This window comes from Brienomyrus brachyistius, chromosome 15, assembly GCF_023856365.1.
Source record: "Brienomyrus brachyistius isolate T26 chromosome 15, BBRACH_0.4, whole genome shotgun sequence".
In the NCBI taxonomy this organism is placed as follows: Eukaryota; Metazoa; Chordata; class Actinopteri; order Osteoglossiformes; family Mormyridae; genus Brienomyrus; species Brienomyrus brachyistius.
Window position 1 is genome coordinate 15,071,037 of NC_064547.1, and position 13,694 is coordinate 15,084,730.

General features: G+C 42.9%; 2 protein-coding genes across 5 annotated transcripts; both read left to right on the forward strand.

Annotated features, from left to right (window-relative positions):
* The first annotated feature begins 1,270 nt into the window (after positions 1-1,270).
* Positions 1,271-2,738, forward strand: si:dkey-51e6.1 (uncharacterized protein LOC558617 homolog). The gene is made up of 3 exons (XM_048977550.1): positions 1,271-1,458; positions 1,939-2,063; positions 2,210-2,738. Exons 1-3 carry the CDS (start codon positions 1,317-1,319, stop codon positions 2,300-2,302), a joined length of 360 nt encoding a protein of 119 aa, XP_048833507.1. The 5' UTR covers positions 1,271-1,316; the 3' UTR covers positions 2,303-2,738.
* A 798-nt stretch (positions 2,739-3,536) lies between these two features.
* c15h1orf112 (chromosome 15 C1orf112 homolog) lies at positions 3,537-13,694 on the forward strand. Of its 4 annotated transcripts, none has more exons than XM_048977388.1 (25): positions 3,604-3,621; positions 3,774-3,838; positions 4,253-4,369; positions 4,562-4,602; positions 4,705-4,793; positions 4,878-4,982; positions 5,237-5,377; positions 5,531-5,693; positions 6,353-6,437; positions 6,631-6,769; positions 6,859-6,945; positions 7,207-7,271; positions 7,366-7,514; positions 7,837-7,966; positions 8,056-8,242; positions 9,140-9,222; positions 9,915-9,966; positions 10,460-10,549; positions 10,636-11,013; positions 11,173-11,268; positions 11,365-11,478; positions 12,690-12,794; positions 12,889-12,969; positions 13,067-13,189; positions 13,302-13,694. In XM_048977388.1, the coding sequence occupies exons 3-25, from the start codon at positions 4,281-4,283 to the stop codon at positions 13,509-13,511; spliced, it is 2,802 nt and encodes a 933-aa protein (XP_048833345.1). In that variant the 5' UTR covers positions 3,604-3,621; positions 3,774-3,838; positions 4,253-4,280; the 3' UTR covers positions 13,512-13,694. The 4 variants fall into 4 exon arrangements, with proteins under 4 accessions (XP_048833346.1, XP_048833345.1, XP_048833347.1 ...); XM_048977390.1 differs by lacking the exon at positions 3,604-3,621 and having other exon boundaries at positions 3,783-3,921; positions 10,636-10,821; positions 10,903-11,013; XM_048977389.1 differs by lacking the exon at positions 3,774-3,838 and having other exon boundaries at positions 3,537-3,621.

The window sequence follows — 13,694 nt, forward strand, 5'->3', positions numbered from 1 at the left end:
GGCGCCTAACGGATATTTGTCACACTAGCACATTTACAGAACAGTATACTAATGTTACTCTACTAATTCATAGAACACGGCATTGGCTGCTGTTTTCGTTTGCATTCACAGTAAGGTAACATGAGTAAACGAGCGGGACTGTAAACTCATTGACAGGAGTCATATACGTAACCAAGGTACAATTTGATAAAATACAAATCATGTGGCTGCAGCTGAATACAAATTACAGCAAACAGACTGACTGATCAACAAAACATTAAACTGGATAAGACACCTGGTGTGATTCTTGGTTCCAGACATGTTGGTTTAAGCATCTCAGCAACAGCCACCATCCTGTGATTTCTGCACGTGCTGGTATCTGGGGTTCATACAGACTGGTGAAATGAACAAAAAACATCGAGTCTGGGGGATTTCTCTTGCTGAAAGCGCCTTATTAATGATATATGTGAGAGCAGAACAGCCAGATTTATTAAGCCTAACAGGAAGGCCATGAGATCAAAAATGAGCAGTTCAGTGTAACAGTGGTGTGAAGAAAAGCGTCTCTGAATAAATAGTGGGTCCTACCTGGAACTAGCTAATAAGGGCGTACCTAATGAGGGCGTACCTAATAAGGGCATCCCTAATAAGGGCGTACCTAATAAGGGCGTCGGCAGTCTGCTACGTCAGTACCCCTTAGAAAACAGTGTTGGGAATTTAATAATGATAGATACTTCACTGATCTCTACGGGGAAATTCTCTTTATGTCGCTCCCAACTTGCTCTCTGTAGGGACGAGCAAGCAGACCATGAAGGGCAGCCACCAACAGTCACAGAGTGACTCAACTGGTAGAAACAAAATGTTGGTCTGGATTTGTAGCTTCTGGACCAGAAATGCCAAAAACTGTCATGTTGCCTAATGGGTTGGCTGACATTACCCACAGCAGAGGACACCCTGGATTGCACGCCAGTCCATTTCAGGGCATACATAGTCACACACAACCACATTCTACAACAAGGTTGTAGGTGTACTGGAGGGCCAGTAGACAGGTCAGTTTGCAGATTTCCCTGCTAACAAACCGGAAGTGTTCGCATTCCAGGAAAAAAGCAGGGATATCCAAGTAACGGCCCCAGAAAGACGGTTAAAATCATTAAAATGTGCTGTTAAACTCGCTTCTTTGCAGTGGTCAGTTGGTTGCAATAAGTTCCACTGTAAACACATTTAACTTTATAAAAAACCTATGCGCCCTGCTCTTTTTATTACTATTGGTGCACTGTTCCTTTAAATGTGATATCAAAGCGGTTTTTTTTGCGATAGAAGTAGATCCTCTTGTAAAGACCATGGCGGCCGCCTTAAGTGCAGTTTCTGATGTAGAAATTGACCCCGATGGTGTATTTAAATACATATTACTGAAGGTGAAAGTCAAAGATGGATCAGAACAAAAAGACATAGTGAGAGGCACGAAGAGTGCCGAATATCACAGTAAGTTAAATCTAAGTAAACGCGGCCTGACCGCAGCGAAGCTGATTAGGTAAAATAATACATGCTGCAAAAACATCTAGTCGACTAGGAAATGCACACGACATATTTGAAAATCTACTATATTAAATTGCAAGGGAATAAAACCGAGAGTACATTTCTTGTTACAGCTTAAAGAGGTAGCTGGCAGATAAAGTTGCAGCTAAATATATCTTGCCTTTCGACTAGTACGACTCGTAAATATAGCTGGTCGATTGCTAGCTTGATACATAGTAACCATTAACCACGCCTTCGTTAATAGCTACAGAACGTTGAATGAAGTTTTGTCACAAGTAGGTCTAAGTCGTGAAATGATTGGATATTAGTCCTAACTGGTAAAACATTTGTTTATGTTAAAGTAATTTTTACATAATATAGATGAGAGAAAGTTTAAAATAATATGGTTATTTAAAAAATATCTCTCCCAATTCCTCCCCGTTTTAGATCACATATTTGAAAAGGTCTGTCCAGAGATGGAGAATGCAGGGCTGGAGTGTACCTGCCTAGGGGGTGGGAAGATCGAACACAACTCCAAAGAGAGAAAACTCCGAGTATTTGGCATGTCTACTGTAAGTGGGCTTCCCGTACTGTACTTTTAAAATAAAACGTATAGATAAATAAATAGATAAAATTCCCTGTTATAGTTAGCTCCTTTGAAAAAATCAACAGAAATATATATATATATATCTGTAACAGTGCCCTCTTTTATTTTTAGGGTTATGGCAAGGCAGATCATTCTGTATCCGTGGAGAAGCTGAAGGTGGCATACAAAGATTATGAAATCACCTGGTCAGATGATAAAAAGTAGATGCTGTAATAGTTTACAAATATATTGTATGGAAGTTGCTAGAAATGCATTGAAAGTTGCAGGTAATTGCTTAGATGCCAGCTGACAAAAATCATCATTTTTTTTATTTATTATAAATCCTTCCTATGTGTGTGTATGTAATATGTATCATGTAGGAATGTGCTCAACATTTGAAACCTTGTCACTTCGATCTTGGCACCCTACCATACCAGGTCTTCACCTTCATATAAATTACATAAATACGGTGGAATCTGGGTTACCTTTAAAAAATATATGGAAGCCTGCCTGACCACACATCAGGCTCGACTTTAAGAGAAGTTTCATAGGCATTTAATTTCTGTTTCTAAAATCATTTTGGATATTTTCTTGTGGAAGAGCAGAAGTCCCATCATTTGTTCATATATGTCCGTCAAATAAAAATATTTGGCCATTCAAATTTGTCTCTGTGCTTGGGAGATTCCACTCAGACTTGAGTCTAATCGTGCTGTTAGAGGTGTATGTGTGTATATATGCTTGCCAGGAGAACACCATTCAGGCACATGTTTATCTGCACCATTTAGTTTAGGAACTGTGTGTCCCTGCAGACGACAATAAACATATTTACTGCTCTTCTGGAGAGCCTGAACTTTGAAGTCAAAGAGACCGAGATCACACTGGGTGCTTATCTGGTGGTTGGTTATGGGAAAGGTCATGGGATAGTTGTAATACATTCATTGTTAATTCTTTTTCCTTGTGTATTCATTTCCCAGAATTGGTTGTGGGCAATTGAGGCACAATTCACAGAAAAGCAAATGCAGCAGCTGTTGATAAGTTTATGTTAAAGCAATGATTTTCTTCCCGCTAATTCAGAAAATTCCTGTAAATGCTCACTAAAATTTAGATGGGACGTGATTTTTCCCGTATTTTTGTGTCTGGACTGAATTACAATTTACCCCCCTCCCCACAGTTTTTATAGCATGGGGGGCTCTGTTCATGTTAATGCACCCCTGGTAACATTGGTGGATATTATTTCAAATGTATTTCCCAAGAGTGCCCACTATTCCAAGAGTCCAAAACCTAAATTAAGCTCTCGGTATGAATCACGGTAAATAGAAACAGTCTTATTACTAGCTTCATATCTTAATTGAGTACATTATTGAAAGATATTTTGAGAAAATGGTACAAAGGAAGGAATGGAAGTATTGACTGATTTGAAAGCTTCGACCTCGGCGCACGAGCAACAGTCAGTCGCAGCCACGGTGACGTAAAGACCACGTGACACGTAAAGCATTGAACACAGAGCACTCTCTGGAACCAACCAAAAGAAACATTCTGTTTGAGTAAGTGTTTACCACTGCCGAAACTATAAATATTCCAGTATTATAATCTATAAAATAATATGTCATGTATAAATTTTTAATACAAATTTTATATTGATTACATAATAATTAAAAAATATATATATTTCCTGTTTCTTTCCCCTAAATTCTAGATTAATGGTTTAATCCACGTTCAGTGACGTTCAAGTCGAAATGGAGGCAAATTTGTAAAGTTGAGGTACTGTTTTCGCGGAATGTAGCTATAAAAATACCAGGAAGCGTTGTGGAAGTAATTTTTTGAGAATTAATGTAGCATACGAGGTGGGTTTTTTGTAATTGAGAATATTCTGGCAAATTGTTTTTGCATCTCACTAAGTAGGCGACGTTACAAGCAGCTTTTAGCCCTAAACAAGGCTCTTTTTTGTTACTGCCATCTGTGTCTTAACGCTCACAAAATACTTAAATGATACACGCGTAAAAGTTGTTTATTTTGCGTATTCAGTGATAGAATTGACTCAAAGTAGATAGAAGTTATACGTTTGAAAGTGGCAGCTTGATCGTCTGAATACGAAAATATTATCTGAGAATGTATTTTTCATCTTTTGATTTTAATATTTATTTCGCCCCTTTTTTCCTGTCTTTTATTTTGCAGAAACTGGTAGGTGCGTGAAGGCGTGACAATGTCACAGACCACGCTTCTAGAGGAGGTGACCTCCTGGAGTCCGGAGATCTGTGGCCAGGAGCTGATGTCTGTCCTACCAAAGCTCGTCATATCCTTTATTTGACTGCAAATGTGTCATTGCTGGAGCATTAGGACCTGGAGGGATTCTAAGCACTTAAAACGTTAAACCAACTTGTGGTCTGGTTAGCTTGTCTCCCAACGTCATTGAGTTCATAGGTTCCGGTATTGTGCCCTACTATGAAACACACAAAAAAAACTATTTACTCTTGACTCTTCATACTCTATGTATCAAAACACCAACAACTGGGAAGAAAGTATACGTAAGTGTTGTCAAAATACTGTTACTTCATATTTGTCACTTGGTGTGTTTTTCAAAGGCATGCTATGTCCATCATCCATATATCATTACCTGATCTCCTCAGGTATCCTGAGAATAATCTCTGAGATGTTTCTTCCACATCTCGGAGTGTCTGACCTGGAAGAAGAGTGTTTCTCCAAGGTGTTACCCAAGGTAAATCATTTTAAGTTGCAAGGCTGATTGCATCACTTGAGTACTTGGTCAATGTCACAGTGAATCGTAATGTCATTCCTACAGGTGGTAAAGGTGTTCGGTAGTTTAATGGATGAGATTTCAAAACAAATTGGGGAACTGTCCAGTCAGAACTCTGAGCTGCGGTCATATCTAAGGGACGTTCTTCAGGTAAAGGATGCTTTATGGTTTTTTTAATAACATAGACTGTATTGAGTCAAACATTTTATATTTAATATCTTTCTTGAAATTCAAACTTTAGTTTTTTGAACTTGTGCCAGTTTCCTGTTCTAACAGGATAGCTTCTGGGATTGTCATAAATAGAGCGGTAATGTTGTTTTAATGTACTGATTGGTATGTTCCTTACTTATTAGATATTCTCTTTAGTGTTTTAAGTTTACCAAACGTTCTCACACACTTTTCAGCTCATGATTCAAGTGCTGGAAGTTTTGTCAGGTGTCATTCGTCTCCTCTGTGCTCCTGAGAAAAGTCTGACCTTGGGCTCAATTCGGTCCTTACCATCTTGCGTTCTGAAGCTTCTGAAGGACACCTTTGAGCACTGTAAGGTAAGTTTCCCTTCCTGCTGAGAATCGGCAGCTTCAGATTCAGCACCAACAGCGTATTTACGATGTTGATTTTGCGCACAACATACATCAAATGATTAATTGCCAAACCTCAGTTTTTCTTTATTCTCTGTGACGGTTTCTCCTGTCTTGCAGGACAGTGAGGCTGTATACTGCGGCCGACTGTCTGTGGTGGCTGACCTCCTTCAGGGCCTGTTTAAAGAGGCATACACTCTCCAGAAAGGTCTGACAGAGCTGCTGGACAAAACAGCCGTGGAGAACAAGATCTCCGAAGAGGAAATTTCTGATATTGTCATCGGTGGGTGAGGGGAGAAAAAACTGGGAGCTCAGACTGCTTTTGGAATTTTGTTGCCTCACACCATCAGGGTTGCGGGATTAGCATGTAAGCTTTCGCACACTCTCCCAGTGTTGCGTGGGTTTCCTGCCACAGTCCAAAGGCATGTACTTGGTCTGATTTGTTGTCTCTAGTTTGCTCATACAGTAAAATCCTGTTATAACAGACTTCAACGGACTTGGCAAAACAGTCTGTTATATCCAGAGTTGCTGTATGCCCAGAACACAACTACAGGACACCATTTACTCATATCACACCAGCAGACACACTTGTGGTATAGATTATTATATAGATTGTAGTATCTGACCAGATGCGTGACTCATTTATAATCCCAAATCCCAACTACGTATATGCGCTGGATATAATCGGCACGCCACGCACCTTGTAGGCGGAGCCTGCAAAACCAGCAGACCTCATCCGTTATAGACGATTTTCCATTATAAGCAAGTCCACTATAACGGGATTTTACTGTAGTGTATGACTGTGAGGGCATAGGTGTCCATGCCCTGGCTTACCATCCAGGGTGTCCCCCAGCTTTGTGCAAGGTTGTAACTGTTTTGTAACTACTCACTCTCATGGCTGGAAATAATACCAGCGGTTTGTAATAACCCTTTCTTTTGCAGTAATTCATAGCCTTTTGGAAATATGCACCGTAATATCAAACCTGGACGTTGCACTTCATGCCAACACTTGGAAGTTTATCATTAAGTAAGTAATCATTTTGGTAAAATACATAAAACTGCTCTGAATCACAAACACGTCGTTTTCAACCTCCAAGGTATGGGTGTTAATGATTGTTTTGACCAGGCTTCCGAATGGATTGGTTTGATCGATTAAATGTGTTCCTATTGTATTAAAATGGTAAGTAAAGATTCATTTTGAATTTAATTTGTCGTTTTAGGCAGAGCATCAAGCACCAGGCCCTGTTGGAGGAGCACCTCCGTCATGGTGACATCGTCACTCGTCTGTGTGATGACTTGCTCGCCTCGTTCTACTCCTGTTGTGAGCTGGCTGAAGAAATGAAGCAAGCAGGCTTGCAGGTACCGTCCGTGTGTTTGGCCTGTTTCTGGACTGCAGGCTTAATCTGCGGCTTGCTGTCTTGTTGACAACTGACCCCACTTTCTTAAAGGAGGTGCAATGTCCTGAGTACAAGTTGTTCCAGAAATCTGCAAAAATGTGCCGGTTCTTTGCCAACACGATGGTGCACTACGTTAAGGTATGTCGGGCAAAATCCTTTGTACGTCTCTGCCACATTTAGTAGTAGTTTAATCAGTGCTGCCTGTCTCTGAAGTACCAAATTTATCATCTTAACTTAATCTATCATCTTATAGATTTTTTGGAGATAACATGAGCACCTTCAACTGTAATGTCTAAGCTATAGGGGTAAAATACAAGTTATAAGGCCACAAATATTCTACCTGATTATCATTTCACTTCTGCTTTGTGAGTAACTGTTACCTTGTTCTTTCTCAACCAGGAATTCAAGGCTTTTCTATCAAAATCCTGTGGCCTTTTTCACCATGTCTACCTCCAGATTTTTAGGTATTTAGTCGGTTATATACTTCTATTTGGATTATTGTTATTGGTTATTTATTTGGTAATGTGTTCCTTTGGGGTTTCCTAACATGCTTTTCAGTAAGCTGTCCCCCAGCCTCTACTGTGCCTCGATGGCGACCTGCCATCATCTGGAGTTGAGCAGCGGGGTCCTGGCCGCTGTGGATGCCCTCGTCACCCAGCTGCTTCCCTGCAGAGCCTTTGCGGAGGTCCTGTTGGCTCCAGGGCAGGGTGGGTCCCATCTTAACCCAGGCTGACGCTTCCCCAGGTCCCTTCCAGACACTGATCATCGCACAGGGAGCACCGAGTTCTCTCAATAGCCTTGCCGGGCAGAGGTTACGTCCCAGGAAGGAGAGAAAATGAAGTCATGGAAGGCAGATTGTTTTTCCATTCAGCATGAGTGTAATCACGTCCGTTGCTAGTATCACTTGTATTAAAAAAAAACAAAAAACTTTGGTTCCTTTACAGCATAGTGAGTTGCCACGATATGTAACGTGACAGTGAAGCAGTTCTTCATAGTAATATTTTATTTAATGACGTGTGTGTTTTTCAGAGTTAGTTCCAGAAACCCTGTTGGCACACTGCCTCCTGCTCATTAGCGTCGTGGCCAAACTGCGCTCCCAGCCAGAGGAGGTGCTTTGCCTCTGGTGCGAAGGCAGCCGATTCCCGGAGGAGACGCCCAGGTATGTGCCCTGCCGTCGCCGCGGAAACGCCCCGTTCCATCTGCCGCCCCGTCCTGGCCTGAGTTTCACCTTCTGGCTGGCCCTGCTAGGTCCTCCGTCTTCCAGGCAGTGTTCCGGAGCTTCCGGCAGTGTTCTGCGGAGCGGGCCGCGCCCCTCCTGGTCCCAGGGGTGATGATGAACGGACAGGCCCAGGGCCAGGTGACGCTGCACCGGCATGTGTGCATCCAGCTGTGCGCCTGCGTGGCTGCGCTTCCAGCTTCCGTCTTCCCAAATTTGGTAAGCGGCCGGAAGGGCAGTCAGTCCTTTCTCAGTTTACTGTTAGAATACAGTGTTTACTGTGGATTAAGAGGTTTGGTGGGGGGGGATGCTACTGAAAACCATGCAGACCATTGTTATGCTTGTGATTTTTTTATTATTGATTAGTGATAGCATGTTCCCTCTCACTCATTGAATTAATATAGGCTAGTCACTTTTCAGTGACTGTTACAATTACATTGTTACAAAGCTCAATAAAGTCTTTGACAGTTTGTCCGTCTCCAGTGCTTCACTCGGCAACCTAACTGTTGTCTAACTGCACTGCACACAGCACAACTGTGTATCTGCCTCAGTAGAACTTAGTGTGTTTGTTGTGGGAAGTCAATCTCCTGGTGTATGACCCCCTTTCACATTCAAAACCTGTTAATGTATCAGGCAAAGATACAGGTAAAGATAGATTTTCATTTTCATTACCAGTCAGTTTTCTATGATGGTAAAGTAACAATTGTTGTGTACTCCCAGCTGATATCACTGGGATATTGATTTGTCAAACAGGATACGTTGTATATGGGTGTATTGGATGGCGGTTTTGAGGTTGCTAACCTGATGCTCTTTGACAGACGTCATATCACAGGTTACACCCACGATGATTGAAACGCAGCACTGTATATACTGATGTGAAGTGCTGACGGTGTGCTGATATTTTCTGTAACTTATTTACTGTGGGCTGTTGTAGTTATTGTCTTTTGTTTATTCGGTCATACAGTCTGCAGGAAACACCTCAGTTAGGATTTCGAGGTACTTTGCTGAGGCCAGATTTATGGTTTGCCTGACATGTAAAATTGTAATAGCTACACTTGGCAGCTCTTCAATGAGATGAAGATTGTGACATCCCCGCCACCCCCACCTCCTTCCCAGGAGCGCTCCCTGCTGGACGCAGTACTTCAGCCTGACACCCAGACTGCCCTCCTCGCGACCGACGTCTGGTGTTTCCTGGCTCGGTGAGCTGCTTCTGCGTGATTGGGGCTGATGGGCTTCCCAGTACCGTTGCTTTCCCATAGTACGGTCTCAGGCCTCTGGGAAGTGATCATGCCTGTGGGTGTAAGAACTGCAGGGAGGGATGTGCATTTACAATCCGGAGTTTGGCTCCAGTCCCCGAATGGAGAGTTATGCAATGCAGGTCTACAAAGTGTCTAACCAGAACTTGTCCGGTATCAGTATACAAATGGTTAGGTTTTCAAAGCTGGAGAATATGATAAAATGTAAAGATAGTAAAAAGAAAAATGTCAAAATAGTTAGTGTGATCTGAAAAAAATATTGTGAGAGGCAATCCACCATTTATTTGTATGTCAGATGGGTGGATCATCAAGTGGCTTCTGAATGGGTTGTGGGATGGTTTTATTATTTGCGTTTTGACAGTACATGACAGTGTTGGTCTATTTACTATTATAGTTTTTTATAGTTTTTTTTTGTGAAATTTGGTTCAGAATGCTAAAAATTTGGGTTGTGACTCTATGGCTCAGCCAATTGAGAACCACTGTTCTAGATTCTTTGAAAAGCTGTCGTAGATGTTGGTGAGGATGTGACTGACGTTAATCGGCAGCAGGAGGATGCAGGCCGATCTCGTGCTGCGCCCAGCCACTGCTTCACAGTCATTGTAAAAATGGCAGTTATTGCATCGTTGTCCCCGCAGCTTCGGCACAGCAGAGTTGTGCCTGCATCACGTGACGCTCGCTGCTCATCTGGTGAGTGCCGTCCGGCAGGCGGGTGGGTGACCTTCTCAGCGTTTGTAAAGGAGCTCGCAGTAGGACGGGGCGGCTTCCCCCACTAACTCGGTGCCTGGCCACTTGCAGGCTCCCTGCCAAAGGTGACAATTAGTGGCAGATAATCCTGTATCAGACACCTGTCCGTTACGTGGAGAGCACTGACCCCCGGCACAGCTAAGCCTCATTTCTGGCTGCCTCCTGCTATAGCCAGATTAAGCTCCGCCCCAAACACACTTGATTCTTTTTATATTGTCAAACAGGCTCGGAATCAACTGTCATTTACATTTTTATGATATTAACTGGAATATTTGATTCATTTCTGCTATTTGCCAGTATGAGCATTATAAAAATGACATGTATGGAGAAACTGTAACAGCTAGATGGTTTATGTACATCCAGCTCGTTCAGTGCTCATTTGTGTGGTGCAAATATTTGTCTCTAGAAAAAGGACCAATAATTTAAATCACAACAGATCAAATCTTGTCCTGGGGAGTCTCACCATGTGATCCACCTGGGCCTGTTGCTGAGACGACTGTTGTTTCTGACAACGCCACAACATCAGGTCAGAAGAGCCAGGGTTAAGTTGCATGTACAAGCTTCTGGGACCTTTGGGAAGGGTTGCAGTAATTGGGCTGTAACTGGACTTAGATGGAGCTGATAGAGAAACTTCCCCCCGGCTTGGCGGAGAACCAGCCCGTGTGGCAGCACGTCCTTCTGAGGGCGCTCTCGGAGGATGCCAGGAAGCGTGTGCGGCGGGACGTGGAGACCCTGGCGAGCGATGTCGTCGGCGGCTGGCTGGAGAAGGGGTGCAGGCTGGGGGAGCTGGAGCAAGTGGTGAGGATGGGAGAGAGCAGCCTGGAGGCCAGATCGCCGGCGGGTGTTGCAGACTGTAGTGGGAATTCTCTCTGTCCGCAGAACCTGGTGCTCTCTTCCCTGCTGGTCGTGGCTCGAGAGGAGGCCCCAGAGTGCTTGATGTCCGCTGCTAGGCTGCTCACGCGGCTGTGGCCTCGTATCTGCTCCCAGCAGGTGAGAGATGGGTTAGGGTTCACAGGTTTGTAGGCCACTATACTGGGTATATTAAACAGCATAGATATGGGATCCTATGAAGTGTATGTGTGTGTATATTTGAGGCGTATGATGTGTTTTGTGCCTTTATATATCTATATGACTAAAACTTCATTTCAGGTGCAGAAGTACCCTGCAGTAAGGCAGACCCTGAAACTGCTCTTCTCAATCTCTGCAGTTACATCACAAAAGCTGGACTCCAGTGTCATCTGCCAGGTGCCCAGTAAACCAATGAATTTCCTCTGTCGTTGTCATGTTTCCTGTTTATCAGTGCAGTCCTGGATTTTTTTGTTGTGTTGTTCTGTTTTGAAGGCTTTGACGTGCCTCAGCTCCCTGCTGTCCATGACGTGCCCTGACCACATCGTGCTGCTCGGGCTGGACTTCTTAGCCTCCTTGGGCCAGTTGTTTATCCCTCCAGAAATTCAGGTGTGGCCATGTCACCATTTTGAATCCCAAACCATACCGTTGGTATCATTATTTGTACATTAACTTAGGCTGCTTTTCCACTGCACCAGGTACCATACTTCTGGTACTGCAGGAAGTACCTGAAATTTTGTACTTCAAGTTGTACGATATCACAACGCAAGGTGGTGTATTTTGTACTGAATTTGAAAAAATGGCTATAATATATTATAGGGCTGAGCCATCTGTGATATTAATGCATGTTAATCACATTCAGTTGCAGTTCTCACTTTTACCACAATAGCTTGTTTGGAATCAGGCTTTTTCATACCGTACAGACATTATAACGTGGAGGGTGTAAGTTTCACTAAATCATTTTGTCAAAGGAAGCAAAGCTTAGCAAGCATTGCAGTTTTAATGGTTGTTCCTTTTCAAGATTATGTAGTATATGTTAAAAAAAATTAATATGAAGTTTACCGCTGGTGCTTTTGCATGAACTCCGCATGCGTTCTCCAGTCATTTTCATCCTTGCAGTTTAAATCACTCATAGATGGATTTATGAGAAATGTGCTTTTGTTGAACTCCTTTTTGCTTTATAAATATCCCGATATTTATTACAACAAAACTACATCGCGATATTTAAATTTTTTTCCAGTATCGCACAGCCTAATATACTATAACAAAAACGTTTTTTATTTCTTGTCATGTTATCCAGATCTTCTGCTGGTTCTTCCGACCAGATCACAATTTTAAGCTGGGGTGTCTTCTTTTGTGCAAGCATGCATTATTATAACTTTTTTAAATACTTCCTTTATCTTTGTTTTCTGAGTTCGTAACTTTTTATCAAAACAGTGGTTGCGTTGTGTTTCAGAGGCAGGATATTTGCATAACCAGTCGACGATGAACACGTTTGCAAGTCCAAGTACCAAAAATGTATCCTAGCTGGTTTGGTACTGGTTTGGTTTGATGTATCCTAGCTGATGATATACACCAGGAAAGTACCATACCAAAGGTTTGGTACCTGGTGCAGTGGAAAAGTGCCTTTATCTGTAACTTGTAATTTGTGAAAACATCTGTAACTAGTATCAAATGTCGCACCTTGGCTTTTTCCCATTACGCCACCTTGCCGCAGCTTCCTCTTCCGCTAAAGAGTCTGTTAGGCTGTAAACATACAAATTACTTATTGAATTGATGAACCATTTGTTCACCTTCCACCCCAAACATTTTGCCCACAGAACCAGGTCCTGCCCAAACTCTGTAGCCTCTTCAGTCAGCTGTTGGGGCAGACCATCTGGCCTCTTCACCAGTATGCCTTAGAAGCCTTTTCCCAGTTTGCAGAGGCAAGTCTTTCAGTTGCCCTCTCGCCCCAAGTGATTTGGGTCATGTGCAAAAGCAGTGCGTCACTGCATGAATTAACTGTTATTGTTACATCAGGTAACTAATCATGAAGAAGTGATAGCGCAGAGTCTGACGTCAGACGGAATGAAAAACAAAGTGCTGAATTTCCTTAGCAAGGTAAGTCAGTTGATATTTTAAAATGTTTTGTTATTTACTATTTACCAAACTTTTACATGCATAGATTTATCATGACCCCCCCCCCCCCCCCTTTCAGAAAGTTAATGGCGAGGAAACAGTGGAAGCACGAGGGAAGCGATTAAAAGAAGAAAGGGTTATTTACGAACAGCACTACGCCAGACTGGAAACTGAGGAAGAGTCGCCGCTTGCTGGCTTAGAGGTACTCGAATGTCTCGTGTGTGCTTGGTGATCATGAAAAATTATGCAAGACGACCATTGTGCTGGATCACACGACTGTGTAATTGAACAAACCCCTGGCCGTCCCTCCCCAGCCGTGCTCTAAACGGGCCCGACAGCTGACGAGCGAAGAGGAAGAGTTTGAGAAGCACCTCCAGACAGCAGAAAGCACCTTGGCCGCGTTGCACTCTTTGGCGAGACAGACGCCGGCACCCCAGTGGGTGAGTGCCAGACTGCGGGAACTGCAGGTGCTGATAACCCAGATCGGCACGGCTGGCCCCCCCAAGGATGTAGCGTTCTGTTAGCAAAATGAGACCAAAATACCACCGTACTGTGCATTCATGCTTGTTTATGCGCCATGAACTTTCATTGAGCTTCTTTCACCAGGATGCCATTGTGTCTCAGGGTTGTAGTGACTCTGTACTGTTTATCTGGCTGCTGTCAACACTTGCTCACTAAGGCAAATGTCATTTTTTAATAAATGTTAA

Excerpts from the sequence above, each read along its gene's own strand:
- si:dkey-51e6.1 (XM_048977550.1), top strand. The coding sequence starts at position 1,317 with ATGGCGGCCGCCTTAAGTGCAGTTTCTGATGTAGAAATTGACCCCGAT. Across the intron at positions 1,459-1,938 it reads GAAGAGTGCCGAATATCACA|ATCACATATTTGAAAAGGTC; the intron begins GTAAGTTAAATC and ends TCCCCGTTTTAG. Across the intron at positions 2,064-2,209 it reads GAGTATTTGGCATGTCTACT|GGTTATGGCAAGGCAGATCA; the intron begins GTAAGTGGGCTT and ends TTTTATTTTTAG.
- c15h1orf112 (XM_048977389.1), top strand. The coding sequence starts at position 4,281 with ATGTCACAGACCACGCTTCTAGAGGAGGTGACCTCCTGGAGTCCGGAG. Across the intron at positions 4,983-5,236 it reads ATCTAAGGGACGTTCTTCAG|CTCATGATTCAAGTGCTGGA; the intron begins GTAAAGGATGCT and ends CACACTTTTCAG. Across the intron at positions 6,438-6,630 it reads ACTTGGAAGTTTATCATTAA|GCAGAGCATCAAGCACCAGG; the intron begins GTAAGTAATCAT and ends TTGTCGTTTTAG.